The 12,370-nt window shown below is 36.9% G+C and overlaps 1 protein-coding gene across 1 annotated transcript; it reads left to right on the top strand.

Annotated features, from left to right (window-relative positions):
* Positions 1-10,751: 10,751 nt before the first annotated feature.
* On the top strand, positions 10,752-12,040 carry LOC145039102 (cell number regulator 13-like). Its single transcript, XM_078987228.1, has 3 exons — positions 10,752-11,128; positions 11,249-11,663; positions 11,762-12,040. The coding sequence occupies exons 1-3, from the start codon at positions 11,112-11,114 to the stop codon at positions 11,894-11,896; spliced, it is 567 nt and encodes a 188-aa protein (XP_078843354.1). The 5' UTR covers positions 10,752-11,111; the 3' UTR covers positions 11,897-12,040.
* The last annotated feature ends 330 nt before the right edge of the window (positions 12,041-12,370 follow it).

Below are 12,370 nucleotides of genomic sequence, written 5' to 3'. Positions count from 1 at the left end.
GCAGCGCACCGGTCTTGTCTCTTCCAGAAGAGACCGATGATTTTGTGGTGTATTACGATGCTTCAAATCAAGGCCTCGGATGTGTGCTCATGCAAAGGGCAAAAGTCATCGCTTATGCATCAAGTCAACTGAAGACACATGAAGTTAATTATACAACCCACGACCTTGAACTGGGAGCGGTGGTGTTTGCCTTGAAGATCTGGAGGCACTACCTCTACGACACCAAGTGCACCATCTTCACTGATCACAAAAGTATTCAGCACATTCTCAATCAGAAAGAACTTAACATGCGCCAAAGAAGATGGGTGGAATTACTGAATGACTACGAATGTGAAATTCGCTACCACCCGGGCAAGGCCAATCTAGTAGCTGATGCCTTAAGCAGGAAAGAATACTCGGGTCGCCGAGTAAAATCCCTAGCCATGACCATCCACTCCCAACTGGCCACCCAGATCAAGGATGCCCAATTAGAAGCCTTGAAACCAGAAAACGTGGCAAGCGAGGCACTAAGAGGGATGGACAAGAACTTGGAAGTCAAAGGGGATGGAACTCGTTATCTCATGAATTGAATCTGGACACCGAAGTTCGGTAGGTACCGAGACGTTGTAATGAACGAGGCCCACAAGACTCGATACTCCATTCACCCTGGGTTAGATAAGATGTATCTAGACCTCAAAAGGTTATACTGGTGGCCAAACATGAAGGCTGAAATTGCTACTTATGTGAGCAAGTGCCTCACTTGCACCAAGGTCAAGGTGGAATATCAGAAACCATCAGGACTACTTCAACAACCGGATATACCCAAGTGGAAGTGGGACCAAATAACCATGGACTTCATAACCAAACTGCCTAAGACATCAGGTGGGATGGATACCATATGGGTTGTTGTGGACAGATTGACCAAGTCTGCGCACTTTCTGCCAATAAAGGAAACAGACAAGATGGAGAAATTAACCAGGACGTACATTAAAGAGATCGTGCGACTGCATTGTGTACCAACATCCATTATCTCTGATCGAGATAGTAGATTCACCTCGCAATTCTGGCAGTCCCTACAGAAGTCTCTGGGAACTAGGCTTGACATGAGTACGGCCTACCATCCACAAACTGACGGACAAAGCGAGAGAACCATCCAGACATTGGAAGACATGCTGAGAGCCTGTGTGATAGATTTTGGTAAGGCATGGGATACCCATCTGCCGCTTATCGAATTCTCTTATAATAACAACTATCACACTAGCATTGGAGTCGCTCCATTCGAAGCTCTCTACGGTCGCAAGTGTAGATCACCTCTGTGTTGGGCCGAAGTCGGGGATACTCAGCTAGCCAGAGGGCAAATCCCTGATAGCACCCTTACTGGGCCTGAAATCATAAGGGAAACCACAGAAAAGATCATTCAAATTCGGGAAAGACTAAAAGCGTCTCGTGATCGACAAAAGAGTTACGCGGATAAGCGACGCAAACCTTTAGAATTCCAGGTCGGAGACCGGGTACTACTAAAAGTTTCCCCCTGGAAAGGGATGATACGTTTCGGTAAACGGGGGAAACTAAACCCAAGGTACATCGGTCCGTTCGAAATCCTTGCTAGGATTGGTCCTGTGGCGTACAAACTCCGACTACCACAAGAACTTAGTAATGTACACCCTACCTTCCACGTATCTAACTTAAAGAAGTGTTTGTCTGACGAGACACTCGTAATACCGCTCGACGAAATCGAAGTTAACGAAAATCTCCACTTTGTGGAGGAACCCGTCGAGATCATGGATCGAGAGATCAAGAGAACAAAACATAGTCACATTCCCATAGTGAAGGTTTGTTGGAACGCGAAACGAGGGCTTGAGTTTACTTGGGAACGCGAAGATCAAATGAAGCAAAAGTATCCGCAACTTTTTCCAAATCCTTGAAGTCCCAGCCGAATTTAAATTTCGGAACGAAATTCCCTCTAACGGGGGGATGATGTGACAATCGTCAATCTTAAGTCAAGTCAAGCCATCAAGTCAAACCGGTCCACTCGATTAAACCTTGTGTATTAGGGTTTGTGTTATGTTCATACTGTATAACTTGCTATATTAATGGGAAAACATCACTTGGAAAAAGTCTTGTGTTAAAATTTCCTAAGCCCTAGTGCTAATCAATGAACTAAACTGATAAAAACCATGTTGCAGACTCATCGGGAGTGTGTGGGATCCTTAATCATGACTTAACGGGGCTCAAGAACCTTGTATTGCGGAGCCAAGCACTCACAAATGCCACACTTGAAATCTCTATCAAATATCTCTTTGTATGAGAAATCTCTCCAAGAATGTCAAATCTCTCCCAAATCTCCCCAAGTATGTGAAATCTCTCTCAAATATCTCTTTGTATGAGAAATCTCTCCAAGAATGTCAAATCTCTCCCAAATCTCTCAAAGTATGTGAAACCTCTCTCAAATATCTCTTTGTATGAGAAATCTCTCCAAGAATGTCAAATCTCTCCCAAATCTCTCCAAGTATGTGAAATCTCTCCCAAATCTCTCTCAAAAGTTCCCGTAACTTTTTAGAATCATTCTGGTCATTCCGACCCTTAACCGGGTAAAAAACGGCTTAAAACGGGGCGAAAACGAGAAAAATAGGCTTTAGGAACCGAAACCAAGAAGAGAGGCCTCTTAGGACCAGAACCGAGCCTCTGTTGGCTGAGGCATGCGAGACCGAGCCTCGGTCTCTGCCCCTCTCGGTCTCTGCTCCTTCTCTCCTCTCTGTTCTCTTCTCTTCTCTCGGTCTCTGTCGCTTTCTCTCAGTCGCTTCTCACTCTCTGTCTCTACTCGGTCTCTCGGTCTCTGTCTTCTCGCCTCTCTGTCTCTTCTCTTCTCTTCTCTCGGTCTCTGTCTTCTCGCCTCTCTGTCTCTTCTCTTCTCTACTCTCGGTCTCTGTCCTCTCGCCTCTCTGCTCCTTCTCTCCTCTCTGTCTCCCCGCGCCTCTCTGTTCCCTCTTCTCCCCTCTCGGTTCCTACCCTCTCGGTTTCTACCCTCACTTCTCTCGGTTTCAGCATCAGAAGGCCGAACCTCGGCCAAATTTCGGAATTTTGTCACTTTTAGCCCCTTTTTGATATTTTTAACATTTTAAGCCCGTTCTTCGTGATTTTAAAGCGGGATTTTCTCCATAAATTATATTTTAACATAATAAACCCTAAATATTCATAATTTAAACATATTTTGATGAAAATCATTATCTAAATAATAAAGATCTAATGGAGGATTTATTTAAGGTGGAGTGTTGACTTTGCCTTAACTTATGACACAAGCAACCACCCCACACCCACTCTATAACCAGCCATACCTCCCCACCTTACCTAGGTCACTTCAATGTCCCTTGCACTCAAATTACACTCATTCCCACGTTTTTAGAGCTAGAACAAACATCATCTCTCCTCATTTTCTCTCATTTGCTCTCATTTCACTAAGTATCAAACACCACTTTTCTCTCAAAAAATTTCTACCTAAATTTCGAGATTCAAGGCTGATTTTCAAGTGTTCTTCCACTCTTAGTAAGTAAAATTCATCCTCCTTATGATTATTTCACTTCATTCTATTCAAATCATTGATTGCTTACACAAACTCCATAACTATAATGTTAGATTCTCGAAAATCTTCAAGGCATCTCCAAGTGTTCTTGAATTAAACACTTCCATTCTTCAACAATCATCAACTGAAATCACTTAAGGTGAGTTCATACCCCTACATTTTCATGTTTTCTCAAGTTTTTAGGGGGGGAATACAAGTTAAAACACTAAGAACACAACTAAAATTTTCTAACAGCCTTCATCAGAAAAGTTCAACTCCATTCACGGACTGTTTTGGGCATCTTAAACATTTTTGTTTTCAAAACTGTACAAGGTAAAAATAGCTCAAGTTTTACCTTTAAAATGACTACTTGCACATCTCCATGCGATTTTTCTACAATTTATGGTGATTTTTACAAAACTGCCTATCATTTCAAACAACAATCCGGACCAGTCTGTGATTTTGGACTTATTCACCCAAGTTGTAGGTCATTAAAAATCATGATAAAAATTATGAGTAAACTAGACACATTTTGTGAACTCTCAGAATTTACGGATCTAGTTTTCGACTTCGTATGATTTTTCTATGATTTTTCCAAAACAGGGCAGAATGGCTAAAGTTAGCCAACAGCATGTAAATCTCATAACACTTTGTATTATGTTGAGCAAAGTGTATAATCATAAGTTCTAATTATTGAATGCGTTTCCTTGTTAGTTTGTCATCATGAACTGAAACTAAGTAATTCATAATAAATATTAATCATTCATTTTAGAACACGTATATTAAACTATAAAGGTATAGTTTGACAAATTCATAACACTAATACATTTTCATAAAAGAGTTCATACATATTACATACATTTTAGATAAACTATAATAGGTATAGTTTATGATACATCACTCAACACACTCGTACAAAAAGGGTACATTCATACAAGAAAGATTTATATTCACACACATTTCACGTAAACTTGTTAACCTATATTGTGAGACTCTCTCTCTCCCCGTACGTCCGAGTGCGGGATATAATTCCTGGTAGTTATAATCAGAATCTCCTTGAGGGAGAACATGATACTTGTATATAGATCTATATTGGGTTTGACACCCCACACCTTGTTGCTAGCTACAGTGGGACCTGCAGGTCTACGGGTGACAAATGTCATTTCACTTTCGCGACGCCTGAGAAACGTCGTGGCAGGTTCACATAGTCACAATATGATTATAGCGACTCACCTAGGGAGACAACAATTCATAAAGTTTACGGGATTTCATAAAACCTAAGTAGGTTTTAGGTTGATTTAAAAATTTACTTTCCATATCATTTCAAACACACGGCATTTCTACTAAGTAAGGATGATTTCATATACATTTTGGTCTTTGGTTATAAGGCTACATTATACGGATTTTAAGGAAAATATCGGATTTTTCTGAAACAAACGCGACATTTACATGTGAAAGACTTCTACTAAATTTTATAATAAAAGCTTATGAACTCACCAACCTTTGTGTTGACACTTTTCAAACAACTTGTATTCTCAGGAAATCACTAAACAGGTAATCAAGTGCTTTTGAGGATGGGACGTTAAGGCGTCAAACTTTTCATATTTTGTCAACATATTATAATTGATTTTGAAACATGTAATTCATACAAGTGATGTAACTTTTTCAATTATATATATATATATATGTTGGTTGTGTTTGCTTAAATTACTATTGAAATTGTGGTTATGATACTATACATGAAGTCCTCCACCCCCGGACGTTTCCGCCATCCTTGGTTTGGGGGTGTGACAGTTTGAAAATCAATTATAATATGTTGATTGGGTTTGCTTAAATTACTATTGAAATTGTGGTTATGATACTATACATGAAGTCCTCCACCCCCGGACGTTTCCGCCATCCTTGGTTTGGGGGTGTGACAAATTGTGTGGCTTAAATGAATTAAGGATAAAAATATGAGTTAAAATGAAATATGAGATAAGCCTGATATCGATACATGAAGACGTGGTGGTTGTAACGAGCTTTCCGAATATATAAAGAATTCCGAAATCTGAGTTATAACGAAGAAGTTATGACCTGTCAAAGTTTCGCGACAGAACCGGTACGGCACAACGCGATGTAAATAGTGAATTTATGATAGAGCGATATTTAGCCTTAGTAATGTAAAAGAAAGTCGTAGAATACGTTAAACCGAGAGTGTACATAAAAAGAACATCAAAATCCAACTTCATATGAGGAAGTTATGATTTTTCTAAGTTTCAGCTTAGAAGTATGCAGCCCGAAGTTCGATTACGAGATCGAGTGATTTCTAGCCGAAGCAATCTAAATGAGAATCGAAGATCTCATTATTAGTAGTGGAACGATAAAAAGTCAGACGAAAACGAACGTCAGATGAAGAAGTTATGAATTTATAACGGAGTTTTCCTGTCTCGGTCTACTAAAAATAAATAATAAAAATAAATTCAAGATTAGCCAACTGAGTCTAAATGAAAGTTATAGAGCGTAGTCTCACCTACGCGTGGATATAAAGAATGTTGAAAACGGAGTTCGTATGAGGAAGATATGAATTTTTAAAATTTATTAAATAATTAAAATATTAAATGTAATACAAATTCGGATATTATCCAAAGGGGGGAGTCACCGGACTTATCCGGGTCACGCCCAGTGTAGCAGAGCATTACGCCCAGCATAATGCGAGGTTCCAACTCCTATATAAAGGGTGCGAGGGCAGCCGGCCTTTTTGCTCATTTTCTCTTCTCTTTCTCTCTTTCCCGTTTTACCTCGTTTTTCATGCAAAAAATATCCCGAAGCCTCGGTATCAACCCCGAGACCCAAAGCAAGTCCCGAAGCCACGAAGATCCAGAGAATTGAAATTCCCGAGCCGAAGCTCTGCCCGCGAGAAGCCAATTTTTGTAAAGATCTTCCAGATCTACCGAAGAATACTACTTCTACAAGCCGTAGTGTTGTCCGATCATCTTCTGATCAAGTGAGTGTGTAGTTACTTTCTTCTAACGCATAACTATGAAGTATTTTATATAAAATATGTGTTATGTGTATATTTTGTTGTTATATGTGTGAATGTATATTCACTTTCTTCTATCTCACAGATATGATTTGTTCTCTATGAAATACATGTTATGTGTATGTGTATCATCTATTGTTTGGAATATGTATTGAATGAGGATGCTATATAGGTTTTAAACTATGTATAAAATATATATTTTACCTACTAATATGTTGGGTAGAACATGGGTAGATAGTTGATGTGTGATAAACAGATGAGAGGCCTCGATGTTGTTGTTGATAATCTAGTCATCTAGCGGAGCATGGATGACGACCACAGACTCTTTCTAGACAGTCCTGTGGAACGCTAGCAGGTTCATAATCTGTAGGTGTTGTGAACGATGTGTTCACCGGTGTACTCTATCCCCCTCATGGTTGTCTTTAGGACATCTACTGTTAAGGAAACCCTGTTGCAGTAATGTCCGTCCCGATGAAAATCCTAGATTAGGTCTCTCGTGATAGTTGTTGTTTTAGGGACGTAAAGTGAGAATAACGGGAATGGGGAATCAGGTTATTGTTGATTGTTGAATTAAATATAATTATTTATTGTGGGTTGAAAACCCTATATTCTCACCAGGCTCTCAAGCCTGACTCACTCAGTTTATTTGTATTATAGGTAGTGGCGTGATGGCATAAGATGGATGAATCATCAAGTAATTTTTTTATAAGCCTATATATGTATATAACTGTTGTATGGCTTGTAATATGTCATTTAGGCTTTTTGGTCTGTATCGAAACATGACATCCCGAGTTTTGATTATATAATGAAAATACATTTCTTTATGAAATGCTTTGATAAATATTATTTTATTATATTTTGTTTTGGGAACAAATTCCGCAACTCTTTTAAATCAAAAGGATTTACTCTGAAATTATTTTAAAAACATAAATGAAACCGGTCTTTTCTGGCCGTGATTTTGGGGATGTGATAGAAACACACTTCTGAATTTAATGCCCAAATTGTTCAATGTGCAGTGAAGACAACAATGAAGACTCTCCTTCGGAATTTGACCCAAAGGAGGAGATTGTTGGGATTATTAAGTGTTGTGTCAAATATTTGCTTGTATAGTTATATTTGTTCCGAAATGGGCTTGTCCACTTTCGATTTAGCTTTCTAGTTTAACCTATATATAGTGCAAGCATGTAACATTAGGGTTAATGTTTTCCAACCCTAATTTTCGTTTGTACGCTCTTATAGAGAAGTTCTTGAGAACTCTTCTAGATTCGATTAATCAAAGCATTATGCACACTTTTGATCTTCATTGTTCTTGTATTTAATTCACATTACTAATATAGAATCTTTCGATGTCAAATATGTGCTTGTATAGTTATATTTGTTCCGAAATGGGCATGTCCATTTATAGTTTAACTTTCTAGTTTAACATGTATATAGTGCATGCGTGTAACAGCAGGGTTAATGTTTTCCAACCATAATTGTCGTTTGTACACTCTTATAAAGAAGTTATTGAGAACTCTTCTAGAGTCGATTAATCAAAGCATTAGGCACAATTTTGATCTTCATTGTTCTTGTATTTAAATCACGTTATTAATATAGAATCTTTCGATCTTAATTATTATTCTCACATATAAGACCATGGGGGTAGCCCATGGCAATGGTATGAAAGACCATGAGGGTTGCCCATGGAACTTGTATGGAAGACTACGGGGGTAGCCCATGGAAATGTATGTATGGTATATGATATTTTGCGGAACTCACTAAGCTTTGTGCTTACAGTTTTTTAGGTACTTCCAGTTCCAAATGGAAGGGTCGGCCTGACTGCACAATATTTCCCCCTGGTGACTTTCCGCATTGATGATTGTTATTATACACTAATGATTATGATACATTTTTACCGTGATGAGTTTTGGGGACAAATACTATGTGAGTTGATGAATTAAAAATGAAAAACTATGTTTTTTTAAGGGATGTTACAAGCGGTGGCTCCACGCGCTGATGGACATGACAATCGACACAAACTGTTGGTGAAATCAGAGAACCGTCACAGAGTCAGAAATCGAAAGGGCTAAATAGATGGGGGTACACTCTAGGATGGGGGACGGACTAAAGCGGCGATGCTTGTAGGGGGACAATTAGGTAGTAGTAGCAAAGACTTGGAGGGAACTTTTCATGATGTTATTTCGGGAGTATTAGCGGCGACGGTGTCGCCCCTATTGCTTGTCGCTATTGCATATGTACGAAGATAAACCCTAGTCTTTGGATCAACATACAAACGTAGGGCTACAATTGATTCTTGTCAACGTCACACGAATCGCCTGTCGGAGAAATTAGCAACGAAACCTTTAGTGGCGACAAACGTTTTAGCGACGACACCAAGCCTGTCCAGCCGAATGGAGCCATTGACGACCGCATGACCGCTAAAGGTAGCCGAATGTAGCCATGGCCTCCCTAGTTTTGAGGTTCATAATATTTGTATATATGTATTTCATATATGGAACAATCACTATAATAACTAATTGGTCTCTCTGCTTTAAACCTTACTATATTCATGTAATACAAATATACAACTTATTGTATATAAAATTTTCTAAATAGATAATCAACCAAATTTTTTGAAAATCACTGAAAATCAAAACTAACATTGATTCTTTAGAAACCTAATAAACTACAGAAACTATTTTAAACTCAATAAAAACCAAAAATTTAATACTAATTTACTGTTTTTTTAAACTCAACCTTTGAGTTTAAGAAAACAGTAAACCAAAAATTTGGCTGCCAGAAAAAGAGATATCTCAATTGAACAGATCTCTCAACTGAACAGAAGGATAATGTTGCCTTCGCAAGAAGAGATATCAAAGAACCTGAATCAACCACCATTGTTCATTTCGTCCACCGGTCTTCGCAAGAATATACGTCTCTTACCTTTGCCGTCGGCTAGCTACCTGCAACCGCTTGAGATTTCTCTCCGCCAAATTTGAGAGGAAGTTGTACGTACTTCCCATTTTGCTCTCTCTCTCTCTCTCTCTCTCTCTCTCTCTCTCTCTCTCTCTCTCTCTCTCTCTCTCTCTCTCTCTCTCTCTCTCTCTCAAACACACACATTTTTTTCTCTTTCTCTCGGTATTCGTGGGTTAATAAATGTATATTAGACATATGAGATAGGCTCGAGATGAGTGTGAAAGCTACAAAAAGTTTATTAAATTAAAAAAGTTTTTTTTTTTTTAATTTTTTATCATTATGTTTTCGTAAACGAAAAACATGAAGATATGAATAATAGAAATAGTTGTAATTTATGAGCATGATATTATGATAGCTAAGTAACAAAAATCATAAAATATTAGTAAAGTGTAAAATTATAAAGCAAAGCCAAAAAATAGAGATATTATTCGCATGGTTAAAATTTTAGTATGAAAACATATTTATTAATTGTTAGTTTTTAAATTTATTTTGTTATATTAACTTGTAATTTGTTAAAAAAAAAAATTTTTTTTTTGCTAAAATATAAGTTGTTAGTTATGTTATTTTATCATTTTATAAAAATTTGCTAACTTTTAGTTAATTTTATAAAAGACAATCACCAGTTGACTTTTTATTATAAGAAAACATGCAAACTCTATCAAAAATCATGAGAGAACACTGTAGCTTGTTTTAGACTTTTGATTTTTTGAACAAGATTAAACTTTTCATTTGGCTTTATTTTGAAGTTTTGATTTCGGCCGTGTTCCACCCCTGTATTGTTTTTTCATAAACTATCCATAAGAGTAGGCATCTTTTTCAACATAAAAATACAAAAAAAAAAATTAATAAATATGGCGGCTATTGTTATTTTAGACAAATTTCATATTTGTGCTTAAAAAAAAGTCTTGCCACTTTGGAAACAAATTGGGTGACTTAGACACTTTGTATTGTTTTCATGGCATTAAAACTTGCATACAACTCTATTTTAGAAACATATTAGATCACGTAGGCACTTTGTATTGTTTTGATTTTTGAAGGTGCATTTGGAAACTATTGAGAACCTGATTGAGCGCTGTTAAAGATAGAAAGACCAAAAGCGCATGCTTTCCGGGAAGTTGGAGGGCGACTAGGATACTTGAAACGCGTATTTGGCTTGTACAATACGCCAAAATTATCTCTATATAAAAAAAGGATGCACAGTGTAGTCGTCAAATTTTTCACCCATTTAGAGCTTAGGTTAGGGTTACGTTTTACTGTTCATTTGCCATATATTAAGACTTGAAGCAACCTTTGCTAGTTCATCGTTTTGTCAAAATTTTGTGATAGGTAAAAGTCATCAAATGTTTTCTGGTTCAAAGCCATTGAAGAGATTTTATATTTAGTTTGTTTGTTAGTTGTGGTTCTTGGCTTACATTAATGTTCTGTATGTTTAAACTAAGAACGTTTTCAGTTGGATAAGTTTCTTGAAGGATATCTACGCTCTTGGGTTGAATCTTGATACCAGAAGTGCAATGTTGAGAAAATATAAGTGATTTTGGAGTCGAAGCATACAATCATCTGTGAAATTTGATACCCTTGTTAGGAATTTGATAAGAAATGCGCTCCATGATAACGTATTAACTATTAAGCTGATTTTGTTTAACGTAATTTAGAGATTTCTGTTTATAGATAGGATTTTGATTTTACGGATAACCCCCTTTCATAGATAATGTAATGAATTCCTGTTTTCACAGAGAATCTTCCAAGGTGCTGCAACGAATTGCTAAGACTACGGATATGGCACATTTAGCCGGAATGGACGCAATTACTCTAACAAAACTGATTCTAGATGCACATACCAGAGCTGCGGAGCATTCAGACGCATGCGAAGATCTTTTCAGACGTGTGAAATTTGTTGGAAATCTGCTTGTTGAGCTAAGAGTACGTGATCTCAACGTTTCGGCAATAAGAAAACCTTTGGTGGACTTAGAGGAGGCCCTCCGCAGGACATATCTCCTTGTAGCTAAAAACCAAGAACACAATTATGCCTTTAAATTTGCTTTGGGGTGGAAAATTAACAGAAAATTTAAAAAAGCCCTCAAAGAAATTGACACGATTATTAGTATCATAACACTGATTTTTTTTGTAGACTATAACCGACCACCTCAGGTAGTGTTTCTTGGTTCTGACATTTACCTTAATTTTGTTATCTTTTTTTTGGGGATATATTTATGATTATAAATTTATAATTTGTTTGTTTATTATAGATCACCAACACGGACAAGGAGATACCATTACAAGAAGGTTATTGTGGGGATAAAGTTGATGATTTCGAAAGTCCAGTTGATGATGGAGAATTGAATTGTAATGTGTCAGAAGAAGATGTACGAGAAAGGAGCTAAAGCAGCTATATTCCTACTAATTTAGATGGGCACTGTGTTGGAGTTTTAGATCGTACTATCTCAAGGATTATAGAGGCTACCTATAAATTGTTATCGGGTGATTTCATATTATATTAGTGGGTACCTGTGAAAACTTACTGCATAAAGGAGAGTTTGTATATATTTTTCTTATAAATAAAAATAGTATATTTATACAATCTAATTTCAAAATATCAAATTTATCTTTGATAAACTTTTAAAATATTCTAATTTTTGAAATATTAATAATTTTGTTTTAAGTATGTCATGATGTCTAGTTAGACATCCCTCGTAGTCTTGAAACATTTTCGAAGTTTAAAATATTTAAAATTTATTAGAAATTTTTTGATTTTTAAAGAATTTGTTTAGAAATAATAATACTATTTTCAAGTCTGATCTAATTGTTGGATGTCACATTACATAGTCTTTTCTTTCCCTTCTTCAATTTCATGTACA

Source organism: Lactuca saligna, chromosome 4 (assembly GCF_052625555.1).
Source record: "Lactuca saligna cultivar CGN05327 chromosome 4, ASM5262555v1, whole genome shotgun sequence".
NCBI lineage: Eukaryota > Viridiplantae > Streptophyta > Magnoliopsida > Asterales > Asteraceae > Lactuca > Lactuca saligna.
The sequence above is the reverse complement of the archived record's forward strand: the minus strand, read 5'-3'. Positions and strand labels throughout refer to the sequence as shown.

What these genes read in the sequence shown, in the direction of transcription:
- LOC145039102 (XM_078987228.1), top strand. An exon ending in ACTATAACCGACCACCTCAG is followed by an intron (nt 11,664 to 11,761) that starts GTAGTGTTTCTT and finishes TGTTTATTATAG; the next exon opens with ATCACCAACACGGACAAGGA.